The 27,756-nt window shown below is 38.3% G+C and overlaps 1 protein-coding gene across 2 annotated transcripts; it reads right to left on the bottom strand.

Annotated features, from left to right (window-relative positions):
* Positions 1-1,160: 1,160 nt before the first annotated feature.
* On the bottom strand, positions 1,161-25,262 carry LOC134611596 (scaffold attachment factor B2-like). Of its 2 annotated transcripts, none has more exons than XM_063455640.1 (19): positions 24,970-25,262; positions 20,023-20,110; positions 19,357-19,421; positions 16,159-16,186; positions 14,941-15,412; positions 14,549-14,595; positions 12,131-12,231; positions 11,273-11,422; positions 10,242-10,351; positions 8,048-8,175; positions 7,363-7,454; positions 6,791-6,927; positions 5,802-6,092; positions 5,517-5,651; positions 4,836-4,875; positions 4,579-4,664; positions 3,888-3,991; positions 2,039-2,102; positions 1,161-1,544 (listed from the first exon to the last, which is right to left on the bottom strand). In XM_063455640.1, exons 1-19 carry the CDS (start codon positions 25,126-25,128, stop codon positions 1,433-1,435), a joined length of 2,409 nt encoding a protein of 802 aa, XP_063311710.1. In that variant the 5' UTR covers positions 25,129-25,262; the 3' UTR covers positions 1,161-1,432. The 2 variants fall into 2 exon arrangements, with proteins under 2 accessions (XP_063311710.1, XP_063311711.1); XM_063455641.1 differs by having other exon boundaries at positions 5,517-5,648.
* Positions 25,263-27,756: the final 2,494 nt, after the last annotated feature.

Here is a 27,756-nt window from a genome sequence, read left to right as displayed (position 1 = left end):
TGTGAAATTCCATTCATATTGGAAGGTGTTGCCTATAAAAGGTCAATAGCCGGGGTGTGACTTCCAGTGTAGCAGAGTGGTCGCATTGCGTGCTAGCTCAATGGTGCTTCAGCCTAAAACTACAGTAACAAAGCTGTTAAGCAGACATTGAATCTTGCCTGTTATGTGTGCACGAGATGGCTTCCTGCAAAGACCTAAAATGTTGATAATTTCAAATCCGGCAACAAGGATAGATTGTAGTCGATCCAAGATGGTGGAAGGGAGAGGTCTCCTGCTCACCTTTCAAATGCATGTTCAGAAGTAGAGAGCCTATTGGCGGTGGGAGAGGAGATGTCTGCCTCTGAAAAGAAACTTTCAAAGATGCTGCAGTCCTTATGTTCTACTATAAAAGTGTATTTATATATCAAAACAGAAGATATCCACAGAGAGGTCCTGGAATCAAGAATGTATCCAATTGGGTGTTACACATAATGCAGAGACTCCCGCAGTCTCCCAAATTCAGGGAACCACATACTGCCAAAATCATATTGAATCCAGTAGAGAACTAATGAGTTGGTATCCAACAACCCAGAATCTGGCACATTTATCTGAACACCTCATATGAACGCTTTAAATCACATCTTCTAGTACTGGACATCTTTACGTCCCAAATACAAAACACTTTTTACTTTAGCAAAATAAGCCCTTCATTTGCAACAAAATAGGATTAACCAAAAACAAATGGGGTTATTAAGCAAATATTAAGGTCTGCCAGATGCACTGTAACAGTGCGGTGGGAATATCTCCAACCCCCATCTATGACTTAGGCTCTGGAGAGAATGGCACTAAATAAATTATATGAAAATGTGACTCAAAATGCAAGGTACAATACCCAAATTCAACTGGACTTTGTCTCTGTGGCACTACCTCCATATTTGAAATTGTAACTTCCTGGTATAACTTACAGTAAAATGTATTTTTCTGTTATGTTTGTTTTCTGTATTTGTTTATATATGTGCACTGAATGAACATTTTAAGAAAAAAAAAATTGATACACAGAAAAAAGTGTTAAAGTACAAGGAAAGGAAATTAAAGTATGTAAGTATAAGATTGCCCTTGTTAACATATGAAATATTAAATAGAGTAAGATTCAAGAACAGAAAAAAAAAAAAAACTGTAGCAAAACTGGAAAGGACCACGCTTTAAAGTAATTCACAAAGGGTAGTCACTTTTATTATTAAATGGAATGTTTCATTGACAGAAACAAGTGTGTTTTAATGGCTTAACAAAAAGTCTATTACAAGGCAAAAAGGTCTAGTCACGGAAATCCAAAACAACCAACTTAAAAAGTAAAACAAACATCAAAAAAAAACAAAAAAAAAACAGAACAACCAGCCTTGGTCATCTTCTCCATTAGTTATCAATTGAATTAAAAACCAAATTTATTAAATATTCAGTAGCGATTGCCAAATCGAGGGTCATTGGGTCTGTTTTGCCCTCCAAAGTTTCCTCCTTGAATTCCCAAAGCTGCAGATAGGCCCTGAGAACTTTCACCTGGTAGAAACCTGTTATAGAACAAAAAAAAAAGTTATTTCAATTTTTGCAGGAAACAGATAGGTTGAGTTGAGGTTTTAGTGGTTATGTAGTAAAGCAGGAAAAGTTTTAGATAGATTTTTACGGAAATCTGATTTTCTTTTGCTGAACTATGTGTCATGATGTCAGAAACAGTTAAAGTGAAACACAAGTTCATACTTTGGCACAGAACAAGTGAAAGGCAAGCCAAAAATTAAACCAAATCTTCAATTTCCTCTAGTGTTTCTTTTGCAATGTAGGTCTTCGCTAACAAGGTTACCAAACACTTCATATTGCAAATAATGAAAGGACCTGTGCAATCTCCTAAACCCCTGCTGCCCGATGGAAATATTACTGACAGTCTATCAATTATCTTCATAATTGGCATGGTTGAAGGAGGGAATGAACCCCCCCACTATTCTACTTTGAATAACAGGTGACCAAGATCAAAACATATGAACAGGTATGTATAATTATATTTGCTTACCCAGGAATGCCACTTCTACCCATTATGTTCCCTTGACCTGATGAACCAGGCATGCCACGATCTCCTAAAAAGAGGCAAATACAGTATTTAATAATTTGCATCATCTTACATTTGCCAGAGTTTGAGTAGTGCAAACTGATCTAGTATACAACACCAATGCCTTAAAAAAATACAAATATTTTTATTTGCAATTTCGTATTAAAGATTAGAATTTTTGATACATAAACCTAGAATATGATGAGAAAATTACCACACAATCATTACCCGGCACAGTTGACTAAACATAAAAGTGCATTGTCCACAGGGGCTAAAGAACATGCCGTATAACCGGCCTACATTTTCAGCAGTCATCACGATTTGCAGACCACGCTAAGAGCTGCTTGAGACGCTCCGTAATACAGAGATTGAAGTGGATCTGTAACCTCAACTTTACACCTTACTCTTTCAGAATCTGTTCATTTTCTAACATAAGCCTAAACCTTTCTAACAAGTAGGGACTGCCTTATTGTATGTATCTTTCCAACGCCTAAGAATTTTGACAAGAGGGTGGAGTTTAAGGCATGCTCAGCTTCCTATATCAATGGCCTAGGGTGGGGGAAAATACACAAGAAAGTAGTTCATACATTTTAAGAGGAGAAAAAAAACAAAAAAAATCCTGAATGAGGTAGAGAAGAGGACACAATAGGAGAAAGGTAAGTGACACTAAGTGTGTTGAGTTTAAAACAAAGCATTTAGCATCATGGGGTGGACAAAAGTATATGGCCAGATATGAGTGTGCCATCTCAGGAATTTGAATTTCTGGTCTAACACTAATCCTGGAGCAAGATAAAACTATTACCTCTAAGGACTTTTACAGTACCTCAGTACTTTCCAAATCTCTTTTGTAAGATCAGATTGCCTGAAGGTCACAGAATCTAATTCCCTTGGATATCGAACACTGTCCCTAACAATGTTTGATGTCCAGGTAGTGCTAACCCTTAATCTTGTTAATTTTAGACCTGCCAACAAGTCTGCTTTTTGTTTGCCAGGGTTAACCCCTGCTGGTGAAAAACCCAGAAATCAGCTGGGCAATGTACAATCTAGAAGAAAGGTTATTCTGGATTCATAACAGCATTCAGAAGTCGAATACAAACCTATGTTGGATCAGTTTTCGTTCGACAATTTGTTGTAGGTGACGGTTACAATTTATTTTCGAAGAAAACATTTAAAAGAGTGATTGGAATTCTCCTTTGCTGGATGATGTCCTAGCATACCAACAAGGGTTTCATTCTGACTGTAGATATTCCTACCGGGATACGTTCAGAGTCCAGAACAATTTAGCCACACCATTTGTCGCAGTAAATTGAGAATAACTGAAGCTTCAAGCTTCATGGTTCAAAATAATAATGCAGACACAAAATGATAAGTGACTTGCCAACATTGCTATGACTTCTGCCCATGTGGTAAAAACCATTCACAACTATAAACAAGTTATTACTGATCAGCAAAGTACACCTGGATGCTTCTGTGCTTCCACTATTTAATAGTCTACCTTTGTCCACCAGACTAAACCCCGCACTCTGCATCATGCAAAATATGACCCAGGTGTCCAAGCTTAACTATCATTTTAAAGGAATTGCATGTTTTAAGGGAACATGTTTTCTAGGTACTAACTTCAAAAATCAAGATAATTTAAAACCATAAAATAACCAATTGTAATAAAAAGATTTTGAATCTACATTATCACCCTTTACTTCTAAGTTTTGAATTACATAAAAGAATGTGTATCCAAAGACTAGTTTGTTTTTTCTTTTGCACGATATTAAAAGTTATATGGCATGCAAAATCTGCAACAGAACATGAAGCCCACCTTGCCACCTGTCATGGTCTCTTCCAGCAATACCATCTACAGCACCTGGCCTTGTTCTATCCATTTCAATTTTACGCCCATGATCTCCCCAATCACGGCCATCTCTGAAAAAGAATAATTTTTTTTTTTTTTTTTTAAATATTAAAGATTTTAATTGAAATTAAAAAATCGGTACTTAAAGTCATATGCATGATATTTTCACTTTTTAGAGACTAGAGCAGTGCTTCCCAATTGGTGTTCGGGCAAAAAAAAATGGAAATAAAATAGTCGCAGGCGGCGAGGGAGCAGTGAGCTCCCTGCTCAGCTCCCTTGAATGCACAGCAGTGACGTCACTCCGGCATCACAAAGAGGCACGCGACTGAGCTGAGCAGGGAGATCACTGCTCCCTCACACCAGCCGCCCCACTGGACCCCAGGGACTCCATGCCAGCACTCAAAGGTAGGGGGGCTGGGTGGAGTAAAATGTAAAAAATAAATAAAAAAGTGTGTGTGTGCGCGTGTCAGTTAGAATGTATCTGTTCTTGTCAATGAGTATATGTGTTTGTATGTGTGATACACTATGTAAAGGGGTTCCATGGGAAAATTACTTGGGAACCCCTGGACTAGAGTATGTATACATTACCATTATTATAATTAAAAAAAAAAAGAGAGAAAAGATTAGTAACCCCAAAATACATAAAATTAAAACTAACCTTCCTGGTGTTGTGATGCCTCTGCCTTCATTGACACGACGGTCATAACCTCCCCAACCTTCTCTTCCATGTCGTTCAGAATAATTCTTTGGGAAATTATACAAAAATAGGGAGGTTTAAATGGCAAAGAAGGCATAAGGAAATGTAGCTATAAGACAGTGAATTATTCACACTTTTATAGCCAAGATAACTTGGGGGGGAAAGGCTGCTGAAACAAAAAGGCAGGCATCTCAAAAAAAAAAGGAAGAAACACTTACCGCGTCTCTACCTCCAAGACCAGACCTTGAATCATCCCTCCTAAGATAAAAAGCAAATATAAAAGTTAACGTGTAGATTTCATTACACTGTCCCATAATCAGAAGACGCAGTTACTAGGAACAATTGTAATATTAATATGCGCTATTTCCACTTGCACTCTCCATCTGCAAGCATAAATTGCAAGGAAGCTTAACCTGTCCACATACTACATACAGACACTGGGTAGGAGGTAAGTTAACAAGAACATTCTTGCACATGGAGGGAAAAGGTAGTGGAGCACAACCACATGGAGCTGTGCTTGTAAAGATCAGGCTTCAAGAAGCTCGCACAGCAGTGATGCATGATGTGACATAACTGTAGAATACAGCTGTGTGACAGCATTCTTGACAGTGCTCAATTGCACGTAAAGGTAATAGGAGGGAGCCTTCAAAATCAAAATGTGAAAATTGAGCAATAGTGATATAGAGGGAAAAGGAAATGCTAAACAAGTGGAACAGTTACATGTGGCAAATTGTAATCCCTGTAAACACTCTTTCCTCGTGCATTCATAACTGCACCTGCCTGCTCTGTGACCAGGGCAACATTCCCACTGTTCACTGTGGACATATCTTTTTCAATTTACAAAACAAGATGAGAAAAGAGTCCTGCTCAAACCAATTGAGCATCGAAAGGTTACTGACCTGTCCATGTGCAAGTGATCTGGGTATCTACCACGTTCTCTGTCAAAATCATGAAAGCGTTCTTGTCTTCCAAAATCACGATACCGTTCATCCAATGCAATGCGCTTTGATTCAGGCCAATGTGCATCATCTCTTCTTAAAATAATGATAAAAAAAAATTAGTCCCCCAATACACACAGACTTACACACATGCACAACATTGAGACCTGAATTAAATTTAGTAATGTGCTGATAACAAGTATATTCAAAAACAGCTCACAAGCTTCTTTTGTGATTACATGATACCTTAAATCTATATCATACGGTCTTCTTATGCCAGGTCTTCGATCTTGCTCATAACGAAGTCGTTCTTGCTGGCGTCTCAGTTCCTCTCTTTCCCTCTGAATTCGCTCCTGTTCTAGTCTCCTCTCATCCTCTATTCGCATTCGCTCTCTTTCCAGCCTCTCTCGTTCCATTCGTTCTCGGTCTAAACGTTCCCTTTCAAAATCAAGTCTAGCACGTTCCCTGCGGAGCCTCTCTCGCTCTTCTCTTTCACGAATTATAATGGCTCTCTCTCTTGCTCTCCTATCCCGTTCCCTGTTTAAAGGAGAAAATAGGGATAATTAAATTGATGTATGAGTGTAGTGAGAAATGAACATAAGCAAAGTATTTGTTTCCCCCACTTAACTCCTGTGAGTTTTCTTTTAAGACACAATTTCACTATATGCGCTGGATGGATTTATATAACTTTATATCAAAACTGTGAAAAATGTGTCTGCCTTGTAGGATTCCACAACAAAGATGTTTTTTAAAATAGGTCACACGTCTTTAAATTATGTTGGTGGATTTCTGACACTAGTTGCAAATATAACCACCAAGGTTTATTAGAGCAGTTAAAACTAAAATAAATCTTGCGTACTACCCAATTTCCTTTGTTTTGTTTTTTTATGTATGTATTGGGATTTTGGGCGCAGGACTTCATTTTTTTTTAATAGATACTAGAGCACTTATTGTTCACCGTTCAATCAAACTACTACCCTCGTAAGACTACGCAGCTACTATGCATTTTACAAAGTAATTTGTATTGGTTCCATATCTTGAATTCTTAATCTAATAATGATCTCTTAAAATAAGTCTTTTAATTAGCATTAAAAGTAAGTTTGAAGGTATAAGATGCCTAAAGTAACAGCTCAGGTAAACCATCTTCACAAATCTTGGCACAAAAACAAATTGGCAGTGATTCAATTTGGGCCAATATAGTAATGACTAAGATTGTGGCAAATTAAAGCCCTTACCGTTGCCTTTCCATCTCTCTTATTTCTCTCTCTCGTTGCCTCTGTCTCTCTCTCTCCCTTTGTTCTCTAATTTTATCGAATGAGAGTATGTCTCTCTTGTCTTTACTCTCAGACTTGCGATCTTGACTTTTAGAACTCTATAGTGGAAAGAAAAGTTATTAAGGTAAAATTAGTTATTTTATAAGCATTAGAAAAGGTCATGCAAACGGCAAAACAAACACAGAAAATCATACAAATTGCTTTGAACTGCTCAGGTTATAATTCGTTAAAAACAAAAAACGTCCAAACTATGCCTGCTAGAATGTAGTAAACCATAAAAGTGCTCTTCCCCTCACATACATGAACTTTTAGAAGAAATTAGGCAATGTATATTAGTTTCATGAATACAGTGTGTAAGCCACCTAATGGAGAAGTTATGAGTACGAAAGTCCTGACAGCACACAGGGTTTCTGAACAGTCAACTCAGATTTAAAAATAGATTTAAAACAAAATAAAATAAAAAGTGTCAACTATTCTGAGCCTACATTTCACCGAAAAGCTTAGCTTTATACTAGTTTAATTTGAACCCTTACCCTTTCCTTTGAGTCAGACGATGTTTTAACACTTATAACCGGCTCGCCTTTGGATTTGTCCATGACAACAGTACGTTCTGTTCCTCTACTTCCTAAAGCCCACATGAAAAAGATCCAGAGAAAAATGTTCAGTGAAAAAAAAAAAAAGACAGGAAATCAACTAGATCAACTATATATCTGCATATAATGGCACTTTTCAAATGTAACTACTCACAAGCATTATCAATTCCATCAGCATTAGGACAGCTTCCATTGAGCATCAGTCCACGCATGTAGTCAATGAATGCTGTAAACACTTTGATAAAATGTATACTGCTAATGAAGGAATTTTCCAAGGGGCCAGGCCACCATAGCTCAGTAGTCTTGGTCAGGCCACTCAAAAACATTGATAAAAATTGATAGTGCCAGGTGCATGCTAGCAACAAACACATTATCGTTGTGGATGCAGTGATTATGGTACATACAACTCTTCCCTTTAATGACAATACAATATTTGTCATTTTTTTCCCCCAGCTAGGAGTGAGTCTCTTGTAGTTTTTACTCTCCAAAAAAATAAAAAAGTATGTTTCTGCACATGCAGATACCAGTTTACCTTGAACTGATAATGCATACATTTGTCAGATATTAAAGAAATAAAAAAAGACAATACCAAAAAAAAAAGTCGACTCTTCAAAGACCGATTTACCTGACTTGCTAGTTCTAGAACGATCTGTTCCAGACTTGGGTTCTTCCTTGTCTTTTTCAGAATCCTCTTTTCCTTCAAGTTTAGCATCATCTTTAGCAGCCGCTTCATCTTTCTTCACCGGTGAGGACCTAAAATAGTTGCCAATATCATTTGCACATTAAAAGATGTACATTTGGGTCATAGTTACATATTAATCTGTTAAAAGGTTATAGCCAAGAAAAATAAAGTGAATGTTTTATGAAAGCAAGTTTTTCAGCACAGTAAGTCTTATCAGACCGGATGGGCTAGCCTTTGCTCCACACGTGCATGAATGAGCCTTGGACACCCATGACCCTTACACACAGGTACAGCGCTTGTCCTTCCTTGCACCTCTTTTGGTAGTTAATAACCACTATGAATAAAAACACTCCACAAAATTTGACTGATAGTCTAGCCTTCACAATTTGACCAAGTTATTAAAATCTTTTCGTTTGCCCATTTTTCCAGCTTCCAAAACACGAAATTCAGACTGCTCACTTGCGGCCTATTATATCCCACCCCTTGACAGGTGCCATTGTAACAATATAATCAGTTATTCCTCACCAGTCAGTGGTTTTAAGGCGGTGACTGATTAGTGTGTATCAGTACCTGAAGATCAGCATCTTCAGACCTGGATTTTTCACATTTTAATAATGTAGACTTGAGGGTTGTTTGTGTCTTGGAAGACAATTATTCAGTATTGCAAAATTGCATTTTTTTAGCAAGTGCAAGATAAGGTGTGGGTTATTCTGCCAAAAAGATTGAATGATGCCTGATAACCTCCAATTTCACACTTTTCCTTCTCACTCTCAGACAGGAAGTCAGCTGAACAGTATATTTTATAATGTTGAATTAGTCTTCTAGACACTCCATTTTCCATTAGGTTTTGTCTTATTTGTAGTTAATTAGAACACTTAAGCACAAAGGTCCAATTTAGTAGATAGACTATGGTAATCCTATTAAGGAACACACAGAATTGGTCTTCAAATCTCTCTAAACGTTTAACCAAGACTGCCAGCTAAGGTCATCAGCCATCGCAGATATTCGGTTTAGAATGACCGCAGTAAAATTTAACACAAAACCCTGGAATACCCTTAATTATAAATTCCTACAATATAAATTATATATGGCCAAAGTATTTGAATATCCATACTAATTACAGGTATTTCAGTCTCACCCATTGCCAACATGTGCATAAAATCTAGCATAAGCAATGAAATCTCCATAGACAGTGGAAAAGAACGCAACAACAAAACGCTTTCATAGGCAAATAAAATGTCTGTCCTACTAGATCTGCTCCTGTCAGCTCTAAGTGCCATTATTGTGAATTGGAAGAGTCTAGGATAATCATTCCATTCACAAGGTAAACACAGTTAAAATATTTATATCTATATATCATAAATGTACCTGTTTCATAACGCACTAGAGTTTCAAACTGCCTCTAGTGGCCACTAAGTATAAGAAATGCACGTTGGGCGATTCATCAACATGTGCAATGGCAAGCATTGGCTGAAGTTGTGTAAAACATGCTATTGGACTCTGGAGCAGTAGAACATGTTCTCTAAATTGATGAATCATGCTTTACTGTTTATCTGGGCTGGCAGATGACATGAATATACTATTGAATGGAATGCATAGAGCTGATTAAGTCTGAGTGAGAACAGTGTCATTGTTCCCTAGGGTTTAAGCTAGGCCCCTTCGTTCCTGTGAAGGATCATCCTAATGCTACAGGATACAAATATATTCTGGACAATTGGGTGCTTACAACTATTGTAGCAAAAGGTTGGGGAAGACTCTTTCAGGAACTGTTGTCTGACAGCCAGTAAATATGAATATATGGATTCAAAGAAATTCTTTAGAAAATACTGAAAAGTGACAGAGGTCCTTTAAGTGGAGAATACTAGTTTATGCATGTGAAATGCAGAGGTTTACATGTAGCCCAATGACACCACGAGCATTAGACATTTTAGGGCTATCAATAAGACTGGTAAAGGACAAGAAGATAACCAAGTTACCAATGTTTCTTACAGTGGACCACCAATTCTCATGAGTAGTGACCACCCAAATGCACTCCCCATACTACATTTTCATGTTCAGAGCAATACTGCCCCAGGGAGGTAGTTAGGAAATGAATACTCAACAAGTGGTGATCTTGCTTTAAACTATTACTACTTACTTTTCGGACTTGTTATCAGTTGATGTACGCCTGTCATTGCTAGAAGTCTTTTCTTTCTTTGGCTCACTCTCTTTTTTTTCAGGTTTCTTTCCAGCAGGTTCGTTTTTAGCCTTAAAAGAAATAATTCAAACTTAGGACACATTGATCACTGCATATGAAAAAAAGTAATCAAGAGAATATTGGAAACATACCACACTAATGCAGACTTATTTGGCACATACACCAAGCGTAAAACATTAAGTCTAGCAATATGATAGGATCTATGCCTGTTTAAAAGGACAAGGATTGTTTAAAAAGTCTATCAGGGTGATTATTTGAATCCATTAATTTCCAATTCAAGGTCAACATGTATCCAAGTAACAGTATTCTGCTTCCAGTTCATATATTTTGGTTTTAAAGTAGAAATTCACACTGACTTAATTTCCAACATTTCACACATTAGTGTGAAACCCTGAAAGTGTTTACTTTAAATTTGGTGGTTATAGAAAACTCTTGAACTACAGCTAGTGTAGACTGCAGCTTCCAAGCTTATGCTCAGACAATCTACCTGGGACTGATGGGAGTTATATCCCAGGAAAACAGCATGCTCCATTCCACAAGAAACAGCAGTAATAGGACCTCAAAATTTACGATCACAGCTGAAACGTGAGAATCATGATCTGACATTCTCCTCAAAGTTTGGAACAGTCGAATTACATCTAATGTACAAGGGAGCTAAAATGCACACCATTCCAATCCCGTTCACGGCACCAGATGAAGATACTAAAGGTCACAGAGGCACAATCTCTGTACTTTCACCTAGCACAGTTTGCAGGTGAACAAACAATGAATCCTGATGTGTTGAGCTTAGGCATAACTACCCTCATATACCCTTTTACCTAGCCAAACTCCCCCCCCCAAAAAATATACATTGAGAATATGCATAATTATGCCATTTTTGAAAATGTGATTAATATATAAATCCATACTTGACAGAACCATTACCACCAAAATACTTTAAACTTGCACTAGTATATATTGCACCCACTAACCTTTTCCAGAGAGATCATTCTTCCATGTAGCTCAGTTCTGTGAAGGTGGGTTATACATTTGGTTGCATCCTCAGAAGAGGACATTGTGACAAATCCATAACAACGTGCACCAGGACTACGAGCATTTGTAACCACTTTTGCCCCAACCACCTAAAAATATATAAAATGCATAAGCACATATTTTGTCTCCCTTAAATACCATGAAGCATTTTGTATACCCATAACTTTTAAGTGGACATCTATTAAACAGCAACTACTTATTGATTTGTTTTGCAAGTTTGTTGAACTGAGTGCTTGATCATGTTGCAACAATATTTTAATTTGTAGTTGCATTGCAAGTAGAAGGCTTATTTTTTCATTAGCGGCACACTAGCTTCCAGCTGGGTAAGGGATATTTCCTTCTGTAGTAAAGTGAATCTGGAAGCTTTGAATTATCATTTGGTTGTTTGTGATATTTCTGTGTATAGTGCTTTTAGAAGTTATGACCTGGTTGTTTACAGTATTTTAAAGAAGACCAATAAAAGTTATATTTCAATTATTGTCTAAAGAATAATTTTTTTTTTAGGAAATAGCATTTGTTTTCACTTAATTCGTATTTGTATGGGTTAACCCTCCTTGTATATTTCCAAGTAATTGGTTTTAATAGCTCTCTGCCTGTGTTAAATGCAGAAAGCTAGATTGCAGGTATCAATCTAAACAGACACCGATATTTGTGCACTACTAAAAATCAAAACTAGAACACCAATACCATTAAGCTTTATGAAAGTATTGTTTCTTTTTTGAACAGTGCACTAGGAAGGAGACTGTACGATAAATCATTCTTTGGGGATTGGAAAATAGTCACTCCACATCACTTACCTTTCCATATTTGCTGAAGAGATTTTTCAAATCAGTTGCTCTTGTGGTGGATGAGAGGCCACTAACCCACAGATTTTTGCCAGAGCTGGCATCAAGTTGACCTTGTTCAAAAAGGAAATTTGTAAATTTTACATTGGTGCTTTGACAATATTAACCAACAGAATTACATAAATGGCAAATGTATAAACCTTGAATCCTGTACTCTGATTACTGTCAAGTTATCCAATATCTAGGGAAAACCAAACTACTTTTAAAGGGACACTATAGTCACTAAAACAATTTTAGGTTTATGAAGCAGTTTTGATCTATAGATCATACCCCTGCAGTCTCACTGCTCAATTCCCATTTAGGATTTATATCACTTTGCATATGCAGCCCTAGTCACACCTGCATGTGACTTACACAGCCTTCCTAAACACTTCCTGCAAAGAGCCATATAATGTTTACACTTCCTTTATTGCAAATTCTGTTTAATTTAGAATTTCTGATATCCTGCTGTGTCAATAGCTTGGCTAGTCCTTGCAGGAGCCTCCTGTATGTACTTAAAAGTTCAATTTACAGAGCAGGAGATTAAAAAAAAAAAACTTCAGGCAAGTTACATATAATTGAAAATTAACCATTTTATTTTTATGTAGGCTGTATCAGTCTCAGCCAAGGAAGGTCTGCATAAAACAAACGAGATTAAACTTCAGAGGCATAATCTATACATAAAGACTGTATTAAGCAACAGCCATATAGAAGCTTCCTGAGCTGCCTATTTGTGCATGTGGCTCAGACTTCTGCTAATATAACCTTTGCAATTATATATATATATATATATGATATCCCAAGGTGATCTTGTCAACCACATATTACAGAATATTTATTTAAATATACCAGGAAAGATACATTGAGATTTCTCTAGTTTTCAAGTATGTCCTGGGTCCACAAAACATTGCATTGATACAATAGGGTACCACACACACACACACACACACACACACACTTAACATAGAACAGGTAGGAAAAATATAATCAACCATAGCACATGCATTCTGTTTTGAGGTATGTAGAGAGGGATCTCTTAAAGGACTTGGTGAAGATTTGAAAGTGTGCGGGAGGTAGTTCCGTAATTGCGGTGCTCTGTAGGAAGGAGGAGGACCTGGGTACTTTATTTAGTCTACCGCAATACAAAAAGAAAGTGCAGGTACTGGATCGGAGGTTATAGGAGGTGGGAACAGCCAAGGAGAGCATTCTGCTCAGGTAGAGCGGGAGCTTCCCAGAAAAGCTCTTAAACACAAGGCTGGAAAGATGAAAGGTGCGTCTGGATTCCAGCGACAGCCAGTTTAGTTCTTTTAGCATGTCACTGTGGTGGGTCCTGTAATTATTGTAGCGCAAATCGGCAGAATGAGTTCTACAATGTTTTGAGTTTATTAAGGCGGGATTGCGGTGCAAGTGCATATACTACATCCCCATAAATCAATGATTGGCATCAGCATTTGCTGTACAATCTTTTCCTTTACTGTAAGGCTTGGGCAGGATTTGTTTCTGTACAGGGCACCTAGTTTTGGATCAAGTTTTTCTATGTGGAGGCCAAAAGAGATTGGGGTCTAACAACATACCCAAGTATTTGAAAGAATGGACTGTGGTCAGTGTGCTATTTGAATTTGTTTTGATGGATAGGTGGGAATTATGTAATTTTTGTAATTTAGGTACTGTTCCAAAGATCATTGTGACAGTTTTGTCAGGGTTTAGGAAGAGCTTTTTGCGATCTACTTTTCTTCCTCTGTAAACTGGTCTTGGAGCACAGCCTCAAGCTGCGGTAGATTGGATTTGCTTGCATAGATTACTGTGTCGTCTGCGTGCATTTGCAGACATTAGGCAGATCATTTATAAATAATGTAAATAGTAGGGGGCCGAGAATGGAACCTTGGGGAACACCACACGTGACTGGGAGAGGGAGTCACTGCCAGAAATGGACACATATTGCGAGCGATCCAATACATACGATCGAAACCAGTTTAGCGAATGATCACCAATACCTGAGTTTTTGAGTTTGAGCAGTAGCATGTCATGGTCTGTGTCAAAGGCCTTTGCAAAATCAAGGAAAATAGCTCTAGTTAGGTCTCTTTGTTCCATGCCAGTTTGGATGTCCTCGCAAACTTTTAAGAGGGCAGTTGTAGTGGAGTGATTCGGGCGAAAACCCGATTGATCAGGGGTCAGATAGTTGGTAATACTCACATAGTTGCGTATGGACACATTTTTCTAAGATTTTTGACAATACTGGGAGCAATAATATTTGGTGATGGTTAGAAACCTAAGTAGTGTCACCACTTTTATGGATAGGCACTACTCCTGCAGTCTTGCAAAGTTTGGGTATGTATCCAGACACCAAAGATTCGTTAATTAATTAGATCAACTTTAAATAATGTAACATACCTTTCTCATCCTTTGAGATGCTTTTATCAGTTTCATCATCAACCAAGCTAAATAAAAACAAAAATCAAAGCCTGTCAAGTAGAGGATAAACATTTGAAGCAATTCAATACCTACCGTCGTGTCTGCATTTACAATCCCCTAGAAGAACAATTAGCCTAAATATATTAATATTTCACATCTAGGTTTTGCAAAAGAGAATATAAAAAAATTAAAAAAATAATAAAATAAAAATAAAATTAAAAATTAGATAACTAGTAAAACCACGTCTATACAGGTGGTCATTTGCAAAGAAAATTGTAAGCGTGTGTTTTAAATACCTATTTCTAAAAAAAATTACAAAATAATGAAAAATAAGAGATAGCATCTGGTCTAGAACTGAGAAAGCGACAAACCTCGTTTTCTGATCGTCCTCTTTTGTAAAGGACACGTTAGTGCCAGATGTTTCTTCCTCTGTGTGTTCTTCACTTTTCGTTACAACGTCTTCACCATCGCTGGCAGTCTCAATGCATGACTTGTCTTCAGTTTCCATATTTTCAGGATTTTGATTAGACTGATTGCTTGTTTTGTCTAGCTCTATCATTTCAATGTCCAGAAAATCCTTGTGTGCGCTCTGGTCTTTAGACTCCCTGTCATCTGACTCTAAAGGGTTACTTTCTTCAGTTACACACTCTTGATTTGACTCGCCATCTAAATCTAATGTGCTGTCTGCTGATTCGACGGTCACAAAAACATCTTCCTCGCTGGTCTTCTCTTGCTCCACACAACTTTCATCTTGGTTATCTGACTCCTCCACTTCTGGAACATCTTCCTTAAGTGGCTCAGATTTACCAGTTTCCCCCAATATGTCGAGCACTCTCTCATTTTCTATAGATTTAATAGGAATAGAACGGCACAAAATTTAATTACCAAGGAAAAACAGCAAATACAAGTGTGGAACTGGCATGGATGCCAAATAAGATCTACAGAGATTGGAAAAATCTATGATACTGAAAATAGGCATTGAACTGAAAAGATGAAAAATTTGATTTTACCCCCCAAACTTATAAATTTAAAGAAACCTCTGACTAAACTTCAGGATGCGCCTCGACTATCTTCACGTTTATTTTCTCAAGTACTGTTCTTCAAGAATCAGCTTCCGAATGTCCATTTGGTTTCTAGGCATTTCATGCTGAAATTAGCTTCCAATTTCAAAGAAATTTCATTTTACAGAAAGGTCCAATACAAATAAGATATCTTCCTTTGATCCAGCAGGTAAGAACAATGCAACATTAAAGCACCGTGAGAATCAAGTTGGTTCTCCTCAAGAATGACTTTGATCTTCTTGTATTGACAGTTCGCTTTCATTACGATGGCAAAGTGGCTGCTCTTCCCTATTTATGATTTAAATTACACACTGCTAATGTCACCAAATCTGTAAAAATTAAGATCAAGATAAAATATACAGAATTTTAACAGATCTGGTGGCTGTGCTTTTCCAATCTCTGTGGCCCATGATTCAATAAAAAAAATGTGGCCAGAATATAAACTTAAAACTAAAAGGGGAAAAACAAAAAAAAACAAAAAAACAAATCAAAAACATAGAAATAGACATCTATACAATAACGCAGTACCTTGTTCCTGGCTGGTTTCTTCATTCTCCTGGAAAAAAATAAAAAAAAAATGAATAAAACTGCAAATCCTTTCGAATAACAAAAAACAGTCAAACAGGTGAAACATGGGCTGGCAATCAGAACACATCTACAGTGAAAAATTAAAATGTACTGAAACAGGATGGGCACTCACAAATAAGAACAGTTGCACAGTAGATATGATCGGTAAAGTTCAGGACAATTAGAAAATAGTGCAAGTTTTGCAAGACACTGATAATGCATCCAACACTGAGGCATCTGTTGGTGCTACACATCAAATATCGTTTAACTTTTTCCTCTTGCATCACCCTACTGTTTTTTTAAAATCTCTTTCCACTTCAAACTGTAAATATTTGCTTTATTTTATATTGAGAAGCAACTCTACCATCGAAGAACTGTACACTGGTTACATCACCTGTAAATTTCTATCATGCATAAATACCTTCTCCAGCTTGGAATATACAATCTTCATGAACATGGAATCTCAGATTTTGATAAAGAAAATATGAAAGATTTAAACACGCCTGTCAAATTTATTACCTTCACTGATATGCTGAAGAAAACGTAATTATCCACACATATACGGTTTGATTTATCAAAATGGATTTCTTTTTATTTTGCACACTAACAAAACAAAAAAAAAATGTTTCCTCACTCTTTCGTGGGGGGTGGTAATGGTTTGCCAAATACAGTTAAAGAACCCTTTAACTATATTTGTCAAGCCATTAACACACCCCATGAGAGAGTGAGGAAACATTTTTTTGTTTAGGATTAAATATCAGTCTCTAAAAAAAGGAAGCCATTTAGGCTCCTCCATTTTAATGACTAAAATATAATTAGACAGAAAAGCTCAATGCAACAAAAGTTTTACATTAACAATCACCACACCAAAACCACTACAACTTATGGCATGAGGAGACGGTCCCTGTAAACCCAACTTCCAAATTCATCTGCTTTTTAAATAAAGCTTACAAATCCCAGAGCACATCATGTAATATCTGATGTAATTTGGGGAACAGTGCTTTCACATTTAGAATATGAATGTCTATGTTATGATCGCGCACCGCAAACCCACTTCATCCACTTGCAGAGTCAGAGCTGTTCGTGCATATGCAAAAAGCACTGTTTTCTACAGGTCACTCATTATTGCTTCCATTTTGTAAGGGCAGGGTGTATTTTGTTCAGTAGCTTTGTAGAACAGGTGCAGGAAAATGCACAGCCTCTTATGCCACAAATCGAGAGCCTTCCAGTTAATGAGGGAAGCAACTGCCCCAAAAACATGAGGGAACAGAAGGGACCAAAAAAATAGGATAATAGCTGGAAATATGTAAAGTTTTCCTGATCTTGTAAAGCTGAATACCCAAATTGTATAGTTAAATCGAGCATGGGGGTCAAGATAGAGTTTTCAGATTCTCTCAGTTTTTGTTGCAATGCAATTTGAAATGGCTCTCTCCAAGAAGAAGAAGAAAAAAAAAAAAAAAAAAGTGTAACCCAGACATGGACGACATGGTCATTGTGCCTATAGGGATATCAGCTACACTTTGCTGACAATGCCCAAAGAAGACTGAACACTCATCCGGGGTTGCCATATCTCTCTTGCTGGCAGAATCTTCCCAGCATTTCAGTTTGGTACTGTCATATCTGGTTGGGATGAGTTTGATATACAAATGGTATAGTTTCTTTGTAATGGAAGTGAGCCAACCCATTGAGACCTGAGCATGGATTAACAAAAGAGGAAACAATCGTTTCTCTAAGCTTTTATTTGCCCTTACGAGTTTTCATATGCTCTGTTTTGTTGCAATGGAGATCAAGAAAGGCAGCGAAAAACCACATTACCGGAAATAAGCTAGGTAGTTGGTAAAAGAAGAACAGCAACAGAGAAGATGGGAAACTGATCACAGAAAATGCATCCTCCAGAATGTCTAGAACATGGTAATTTCAAAAGACATCCTTGCACAGTTTAGCACTTTCTAGCAGATTAAATACAGTGGTCCATGGTTAGGGTCCAGGTATGAAATGGGTAACATTGCTGTGTTGCCTAAATGAGAGTTAAATAGACATAACCTCTTGTAATCTGTATTGACGATAATGAGAACAGCTCATGATGCCAGATCAGAAGCACCACTATAACCCCACTGAGCATAACTCCTTTAGGGCCAAAAAGAGATTTCCCTTAATGTGAAAACTGCTTCCTTAAACTGGCTAGATTATTTGGGTTGCACTTGCGGTGTCGGCACAGAAGAGAAAATTGAAATGTATTTTTGCTACTTTGACATTTTGCCAAAACTGTGCAAACTAGTGGCGTATGTGGCCATAGGATATTACACTGTATGTTCTTGCTCTCTTTTACACAGAGTATCTGTTCCACAATCTTGTTTTAGATGTATCCTTTCCTGTCCCTCTAATTGTAAACAAACTGCATAAAGATAAATTGCACATATTGGGACAAATAATTCTCACCAATAGCCGTTCTACCTAATTATTTTAACCAATCTTGTTTTGATACAAATCCAATTTACAGTTATTGCTCATAACTACCCATAACATTTCTTTCCCCCTTTCGTGTAAAAAATAAAATAAAAGTACATTAAAGCATAAAGCAGTGTCCTGTGGTTACTAAGGGCATTAATAGGACTTTAAAATAAATTTTAAAAAAAGTGATGAGATTTAAAATGGACATGGTTTTCCCATGAATGTCTATTTAAGCTGTGATTTCTATGTGCACATAAATAAAGGTTTATGCTATATGCAAGTTATAAACATTCAGTGTTATCTATTTCACTGAACTGCCTCGCACAAAGGCAAACTCCTAGAAAAACTAAGTAGAATTGCCAATGACCAAATGGAATGAAGGTGTTATCCAACGCATAAGTAGGAATTTCTGCTTTGACTATACCTGAATAGGGACTGGACTGAAGGTATGGGAGGTAAATATCAAACAATTTCACTCACCCAGAGAGTCCTGGCAACATAACTACAGCATGTTGCAGTGTTTAGAACAATGCCACTTTAAGAGACAATGTTAGGTTACTGTAAGAAGTAAGATGTCATTAGAGAGTTAACATTTTCAGATGGATAGAAAATAAAAACCAAAGAGTAATTTGGCAGAGAAACCGAAGCAGAGTAAATAATGCAACAAAAATAAATATAACAGGAGCTAAAATTATAAATCTGCATTACCTGGTTATCCCCAGAATCATCCTCCATACCATTATCTTCAGCTCCCTCCTCTTCAAGCTTACGAACTGTTTAAAAGAAAAAGTCACAATATCATGTTTATTAAATGGCAGGATCAGTGATCATAAAATCAATGTGTCCAATATCCTAAGGGGCAACTAGTGCTAGGAATTGAAAAGTGTATTCCTAGCACTATAGCACACTCTAGTTTCTCTGCCCCACCCCCACAAAAAGTTCAGAAAGTGTTAAAACCATTTTTGTCCCTTCCTTGAATCAAGTGCCAATGCCTCATGGCGCAAGGCGGTTTAAGCTGATGCAATCATGCACTCGTGAGGATGTCCAATGTCATGACCCAGGGGTGCCACAGAGGTGGGTTAAGCCTGCAATGTAATTATTGCAGTTTTTCAATAACTGCAATAATGACAATTGCAGTGTTAAAATGACAGGGGAACTGCACACAGACCCATTTAATGAGCTGTCCCTTTAAGAAATCAAGTTACAGCTCGAATAATCAATTTTTATTATGTCCTTATTTCAGTATTTCATTGTCCTTTCTCATGGCATATGTTGTCCTATGTATCGTTACCTTTCCTTCAAATTCCTATTTCTCAATCTATTCATCCATAAAAAGTTTCACAATTGCCCCCATTCCAGATCAAATAAACACACCTCTGCCACTTCGCTTAGGAGTCTTTTTACTTGGAGTGTCTGAAGCAACCTGGATTTCATCTGGATTTCCACCTTCCTCTTCAATTGCCTGAGAAGAAAAAGTAGCAAGATTACATGGCATTTAAAACAAATTTGGTAAACAAATATAGACAAGGGGACAATGGGAATAATGTTGTGAACATGTTCCATCACAAAAGAATTGCTGGCACATTATACATAATTTGTCTAGTGCAACTGGCAAACCAGAATGAAGTTATGGTTCCAGTAGGTCCCTGACACAATGTGCAACTGGCCTTAAGAAGTCTGGATTGCATTGTGCAAGAAGGTAAACCAGAAACAAAACAAGAACAAGTTATTTTTTTTTGCATGGTACAACAAACCTCAAGTACCAGGGAGGATAAAAACAGATTTAAAACAAATTTTAAAAAAATGTTTCATCTATTTAAAGAAACACTATAGAGCTAGCAATAAAAACATGCATTCCTAACACTACAGTGTTTGACAACAGCCCCCTTCAGATGGGAGATAAGGGGTAGATTTACTTACACTTTCGCCATTGTTGCGCATGTTCTTGCCTCCATGGATGAGAAATCATGACACTCCGTCAATCCAATGCTTTCCCACAGGAAAGCATTGGGAGGCTATTGCTCATGTGCATCAAAACACAACACCAATCAACATCTCCTTGTAGAGATGTATTGAATAAGTGGAGCATTCACAGTCCTCATGCAAAGAGAACAGCTTCATTAAGCTAAAGTTGTTTTGGTGACTATATAGAGTCACTTTAATTTACACCTTGTGAAAAAACATTTACATTTAATAACAGATCTTTCTCCTACTTCTCAGTAAGACGTTCAGTATAGACTATGTTTATGATTTGAATGACAGAGGGTAGCAGAAAAGACATAGCAGACCTTGCTAACTGAGTATAGGAATAGAAACAGTTATGCTGGCAACTAAGCCAGCCTGACAAAAGTCACAAAGGACGTTTGCTCTGCTTTAGGAAAGGTCCCCAAGCATAATAAAATTGCATAAGACAGCAGGTGGTGCAGAGTACGAACCAGAGGTGGGTGTTACACAAAGATGATGGCACTGAAACAGAGAAGATACATATTTTCAATGTAAAATATGTGTCTTTGAGATTTGTGTATTCAATGCATGTGGAAATGATTTAACCCCGTAAGGACCAAGTTTCTGGAATAAAAGGGAATCATGACATGTCACATGTCATGTGTCCTTAAGGGGTTAAAGCAAGTTAATTTTTTATACCCGTTCCTTTTTTCTAACTATGGCTTTAATTCAATTCTTTTGGATAATGTTTTCAATCACAATCTGAAAAACACAAATGATTTATTTACAAAACAAAAAAATACTACACTTCAAAAGGAACACTATAGTGTCAAGTATACAACATATTCCTGACACTACAGCTATATAAACTCCCCTATTAGAGGAGTAAAAGGTGTTTAAACTCACCTACTATTCTGGGCCACACTGGTCTCGCCGTGCCTGGCTCCTACCCTGCTCTGCTTTCCTGGTTGAGATCATCAAATTGTTCTCAGCCAATCCAAAGGCCATTGAGCATTCAAAGCAAAACAGTGCACTGTGCCAATCAGCATCACTTCATAGAGATGCACTGAATGAATGCATCTATATGAGGAACATCCAGAGCGTGAAGACACTGGATTGGTGGCACTCTAATGTCAATGCATTTTTAGGCTGGAAATTGGTAGTAATGAAGAAACATTGTATTCTTTAGTATTAGGGAATTGTGGTATTAAGCATAGATTGGAAAGCTTACACTTGAAGTACATGTTTAAACAGTATTTCTTTAAAATAAAATTACTGCTGCATTTTCTGTTTAGAGGCCAACTGTGTTTCGTTTACCTTGTATGCACATGGTAGAGACACAAAAGTTTAATCTGAGTCAATATTGACCAAGGAAGCACCTCTAGTGGCCATCTGAGTGACTTCCATTAGAAATGTTCCTAAGCAGCCATGTAAAAACTGCCTTTCACAGAGGCAAGTTTGGCTGCCAAATGGATTTACAAGAGTTCTGTTTTGATGTGCATGACTTGTAAAAGCATGTAATGCCAGTGTAGTGAGCATCTGTCTGTAAATAGACAATTTGCTAAGGGACTGGTGTGTTGATTACCCATGGACATCTGTTACACGATCACTCAAGAAACTGCACACTGACTGTGGGCTGTTCAACAAGGTCAGGCAAGTTAAAGGACCACTCTACACATATAGAGCACTTCAACTTGTTAAAGTGTTTTGTGTGTATGGAGTATCCATTTCAAAGCCAGTTTATAAAAAAAAGTGTATTTCTATTACAAATCTGCACTTTTACTAATAAATTAGGTACACTATATTCACCAAAAACAACCTTAGCTTAATGAAGCAGTTTTTGTGTACATATCATGCCCCTGCAATCTCACTGCTCAATTCTCTGCAATTTAGGAGTTAAAAATCAAGTTTATTTCTATCTATTGAGCCCTAGGCACACCTCCCCAGGATGTGACTGACACACCCTGCATACATTTCACATGTTAATCTCCTTCTCTGTAAACAACCTTAATCACACACAGTGGGCTCCTGCAAGGTCTAGCAAGCTTTTAACAGAGCAGAAGATAAGAAGTTCTCAAGTAAACAGAATTTGCAATAAAAGAAGTATAAATATTAGATGCCTCTTTATTAAGGCTGTGCAAGTCTAATGCAAGTAAATCTGACTAGGGCTGTATAAACAAAGTTATTTAAATCCTAAATGGCACTAAATTTAACAGACTACATGGGCATGATCTATACACCAAAACTGCTTCATTAAGCTAAAGTTGTTTTGGTGTCCCTTTAAAAGATCACTATAGCGGTTTTCCTGACACTACAGTGCCCTGAGGGTGCCCCCACCTGTGGCGCTGAATGGATTAAAACCCTGTCAGCAGCGTACCTTAATCCAGCTCCCTTGGCACTGGTGACCTCTCCTTCTCCGCTGTCAGCGGGGCTGAATGCGCATGCACGGCAAGTGCTGTGTGCGCATTCAAAGTGACCATAGGAAAGCATTTCTCAATGCTTTCCTATGGACACTGCGTGATGGAGGCAAAATACTCCTCCACAAAGCACAACATGGCTGCTTTTCTTCACCTGCCAGTGAGCCTATTGTATTCGGTCCTCCCTGGGACACTATAGGCATCCAGACTGCTTCAGCTCATTAAAGTGGTCAGGGTGCAATTTCCCTGTCTCAATCCAGCAATGTTTACATTGCAGTGCAAAGACAGCCTCTAGAGCCGCTTCCGGGAGTTTACCAGACTGTGACCTGATGCAGGACGTCCACATAAGGACATCCAGCATCCTTAAAACCACCATAAGAAAGCGTTAAGTCAGTGTTTCCCTTACGAGGATGCAGAATTTTTTTTTTTTTTTTTTAAACCCTTTTTTGTGAGAAGGTGCGGGAACAAGAGAGCAATATAGTGTTAGAAACACATGATTGTATTGCTAACACTATAAATTCCATTTAAGGGGAGGAAAGCAGCACCATCAAAGTGTCCCCCAATTCAGGTCAAGATAGAACAGATTTAAAAAAAAAAAAAAAAAAAAATGATGTGACAAAATGAAATATAGTATAGTAAGTTGTGATGTGGTGAAACAAAACCAAAAGGAATTGGTGAGAAATTCTACAAAGGGAGGAGGCATCATGGATTCAAAGTGTCCCTGCCAACTGCTTCTCTTTAAGAACGTTGCGACCCCAAAAGTGTTTAATACTGATATAAGGAGTGCAAAATATAACACTAATATATCATGCCGAAATTAACAATTAAAATCTAGTGTTTTGTTTTGGATCTCCACGTGTGCTGGACTACATTCCCCAGAACACAAGAGGGTTATGACCTTTCATCACCCCATCAGCCTCTCTACCAATGCATGCATATATGTTTTATTACCATTACACCCATCAGGCTCTCTAACAATGAATGCATGCATATATATTGTATTACCATTACACCCATCAGGCTCTCTACCAATGCATGCATATATATTTTATTACCATTACACCCATCAGGCTCTCTACCAATGCATGCATATATATTTTATTACCATTACACCCATCAGGCTCTCTACCAATGCATGCATATATATTTTATTACCATTACACCCATCAGGCTCTCTACCAATGCATGCATATATATTTTATTACCATTACACCCATCAGGCTCTCTACCAATGCATGCATATATATTTTATTACCATTACACCCATCAGGCTCTCTACCAATGCATGCATATATATTTTATTACCATTACACCCATCAGGCTCTCTACCAATGCATGCATATATATTTTATTACCATTACACCCATCAGGCTCTCTACCAATGCATGCATATATATTTTATTACCATTACACCCATCAGGCTCTCTACCAATGCATGCATATATATTTTATTACCATTACATCCATCAGGCTCTCTACCAATGCATGCATATATATTTTATTACCATTACATCCATCAGGCTCTCTACCAATGAATGCATGCATATATATATTTTGACTCCATTACACCCATCAGCCGCTCCCGTTACATAAAAGGTATGTTTTATTACTGAATTACTCCCATGAGCCTCTCTGCCATTGCATATATTCATGGCCTTTTATACCCCTATTAAAGTCACCACCTGCCTCTGCCGTTTAAAAAAAAAAAAAAAAAAATGTATATTTTATTAGTTGACTACATCCACCACCCGCCTCTCCCATTACATCGATGTATATTTTATAACTGCATTACGTCCACCAACCTCCTCCGTTATATTTATGTCTGGCCCATTACCCCTCCATTACACCCACTGCCCGCCGCTCCCGCTATATATTAATGGCTCATTACCCCTGAAGTTATATATTAATGGCCCATTACCCCTCCATTACACCCACCCTCCCCTCTCCCGGCAGCTCTCACCTTGCGCAGTCTCTCCATCAGGGCGCTTTTGTTGCCGCCCGTGTCCACATTGCGCCGTTTCAGCTCGGCCTTCAGGTCGATGACGCGCAGCTCGCTCAGCTTCTTGGTCTCGGTGTCATGGCTAGCGCTGGGGTCTGCGGGAGACTGACTGTCCGCCATGCTGTACCGTGCGGCGTTAGCGAGGGCAACGCGTCGATTCAACGGATTAAAGAGAAAGAAAAAAAGCAATGCTGGCAGAGCGACCAAGCAAGCACGACCACCACCTCCACACAACAGCACCGTACACAAAATGGCGGCTCCACGCCAAACGCGCATGAGCGTGGTTTTTGCTCCTCCCTGATCACGTGACGGCCGGCCCAACAGCCCGCGGCCCAAAGCGCATGCGCAAGACCTCTTCTCTGATGACGTGACGGTTAGCGCCGCTCCCTCTGTTCTTCAGAGCGCATGCGTTTTACCAAGCCAGTAACTGGCGCGCGCGGTGCTTGGAGCAGAGCGAGTTTATTGCTGCGCATGCGCACTGGTTTACCGCCGGTGCATCACTTTTAGGGACTGTCTCGGCGCCATAATTACTACAAGGCATACTTCCAAAGTGTCCCTATTTGTGAGGGACAGTCCCTATGTTGATCCCAAATCCCTCTGTCCTACTGTCAATCTTTTTTTTTAGGAGCACCAAATTGTTGGTGTGTCTGAGTGTATAACAGAGCTGTACAGTATTTTATTTATTTATAAAATATTTTACCAGGAAAGATACATTGAGATTTCTCTCATTTTCAAGTATGTCCTGGGTCCACCATTAATTCTCACAGTAATGTGTCTTTAAACTGCAATAAATGTGTTTAGAAATCAGTCTGTGTGTAAATAGGATACATTGTTCTTGTTCTAAATTACATGTTAGTTGCATACATTGTTATTCGTAAGCCCCTTAAAATGTCTCAGTACAACCTCGCCCCTGGCTAAACCCCCACACTCACACACCTAAAATTACATTGTTCCTCTTTGTCCATTTGAAATGTTGGGAGGTATCACCTGGATTTGTGTTGGTTTTGTTGCAAGGACACAGTAGGGCAGTCTCTAATTTGTGTCAAATTGGTTTTATTCTGTATATGAATAAAACAAATCTTAAAATACAGTGTTCCCACCTCCAAAGCCTACCCGAAGCCTGGGACTGTCATATTACGATCTTTAATCTTCCTCAGCATGTGTTAAAATTATTTGGGAGTAAGGTTCAGTATCACTTATTCAGTGTATGGTGTTAATAGTATCTATCGTGACTCTAGACATTGCGACTCCTTGGGGCTGAAACTCCACTGACACTCATAATGAATAAATATATATATATAATGATAATTGTAATTATGTGTTTAATAAACTTGCATTCTCAAACTTTTTGTCCTCTTTATTACAGGCCTAACCACTTGTCGGTTTCGGCACATCACAACCAACTTATTCATACTATGTTTTCCTAATACTGTACACCATATATTACATTCTATACGGCTTAAAAGTCCCCGGACACAAATATATATATATATATTTATATTAATGTATATATATATTAATGTTGTATTGCATGTGTACTCAAAACTGTAGTGTGTATGTATAGGGGCTTAAGTATGCATGTGACAAATAATGGCTGCCAACATTTGAAAACAATTTCCAGGGTCACATCAGGAGAGATTTATCAAAGCGTCACCGACACATTCAAGGCTAATTTTCAGCCAATGTTTGGCACAATTTATTAATTTTGTCCTTTTATTTTCTTGATCTTTTGCTACTTTTGTGTCCTAAACATCATTTTTAGATGACACAAGGGAAGACAGACAGAAAGTGCCTCTTATAATCATTTTAAAGTACTGACTGAGGAATCCTATGTTATTGTAGGTTATACCCATACCCATACACTGAAAAATAGAAGGTGACGTCCAGCTAATAGATGCCTAGGTTTAAACGTTAAAGGACCACTATAGGCACCCAGACCACTTCAGCTTAATGAAGTAGTCTGGGTGCCAGGTCCAGCTAGGTTTAACCCTTTTTGCTGTAAACATAGCAGTTTCAGAGAAACTGCTATGTTTACCTATGGGTTAATCCAGCCTCTAGTGGCTGTCTCATTGACAGCCACGAGAGGCGCTTCCGCGCTTCTCACTGTGATTTTCACAGTGAGAAGACGCCAGCGTCCATAGGAAAGCATTGAGAATGCTTTCCTATGGACTGGCTGAATGCGCGTGTGGCTCTTGCCGCACATGCGCATTCAGCCGATGACGACTGAAGGAGGAAGAGAGTCCCAGCACCGAGAGAGCCCGGCGCTGGAAAAAAGGTGAGGGATTAACCCTTTCGCCCCTTCAGCGCCACGGAAGTGGGACCCTGAGGGTGGGGGCACCCTCAGGGCACTATAGTGCCAGGAAAACGAATATGTTTTCCTGGCACTATAGTGGTCCTTTAAGCTTGATTAGAAAGACTCTAGGACAGGGGTAGGCAACCTACGGCACTAGTGCCATGCACGGCACTCGAGGTGCCTTTGCACGGCACTCAAGGCTGCTAGAGCCAAACAGACTCTGGCCTATCAGGAGTACCAATAAAACGTCAGATATCTGCTAATCCGAAAAGGTGGTGAAGGACAATTCTCAATTTATGCATTGCAGCACGTAGAGGAAGTGATTTCAGATCACTTCCTCCCAGCACTTGTGAATGGGAATCCACACAGTAGTAGAGCAGCATGCAGTTGCTGGTGCAGCTCCTGTCCTTGACCTGTACCTGGCCGGCCTGGTCCCCACTGGAACCCAGGGAAGC

The sequence above is a fragment of the Pelobates fuscus genome, chromosome 5 (assembly GCF_036172605.1).
Source record: "Pelobates fuscus isolate aPelFus1 chromosome 5, aPelFus1.pri, whole genome shotgun sequence".
NCBI classification, from domain to species: domain Eukaryota; kingdom Metazoa; phylum Chordata; class Amphibia; order Anura; family Pelobatidae; genus Pelobates; species Pelobates fuscus.
Note: the sequence above shows the minus strand (reverse complement) of the source record. Positions and strands in the feature narration are given on the sequence as shown.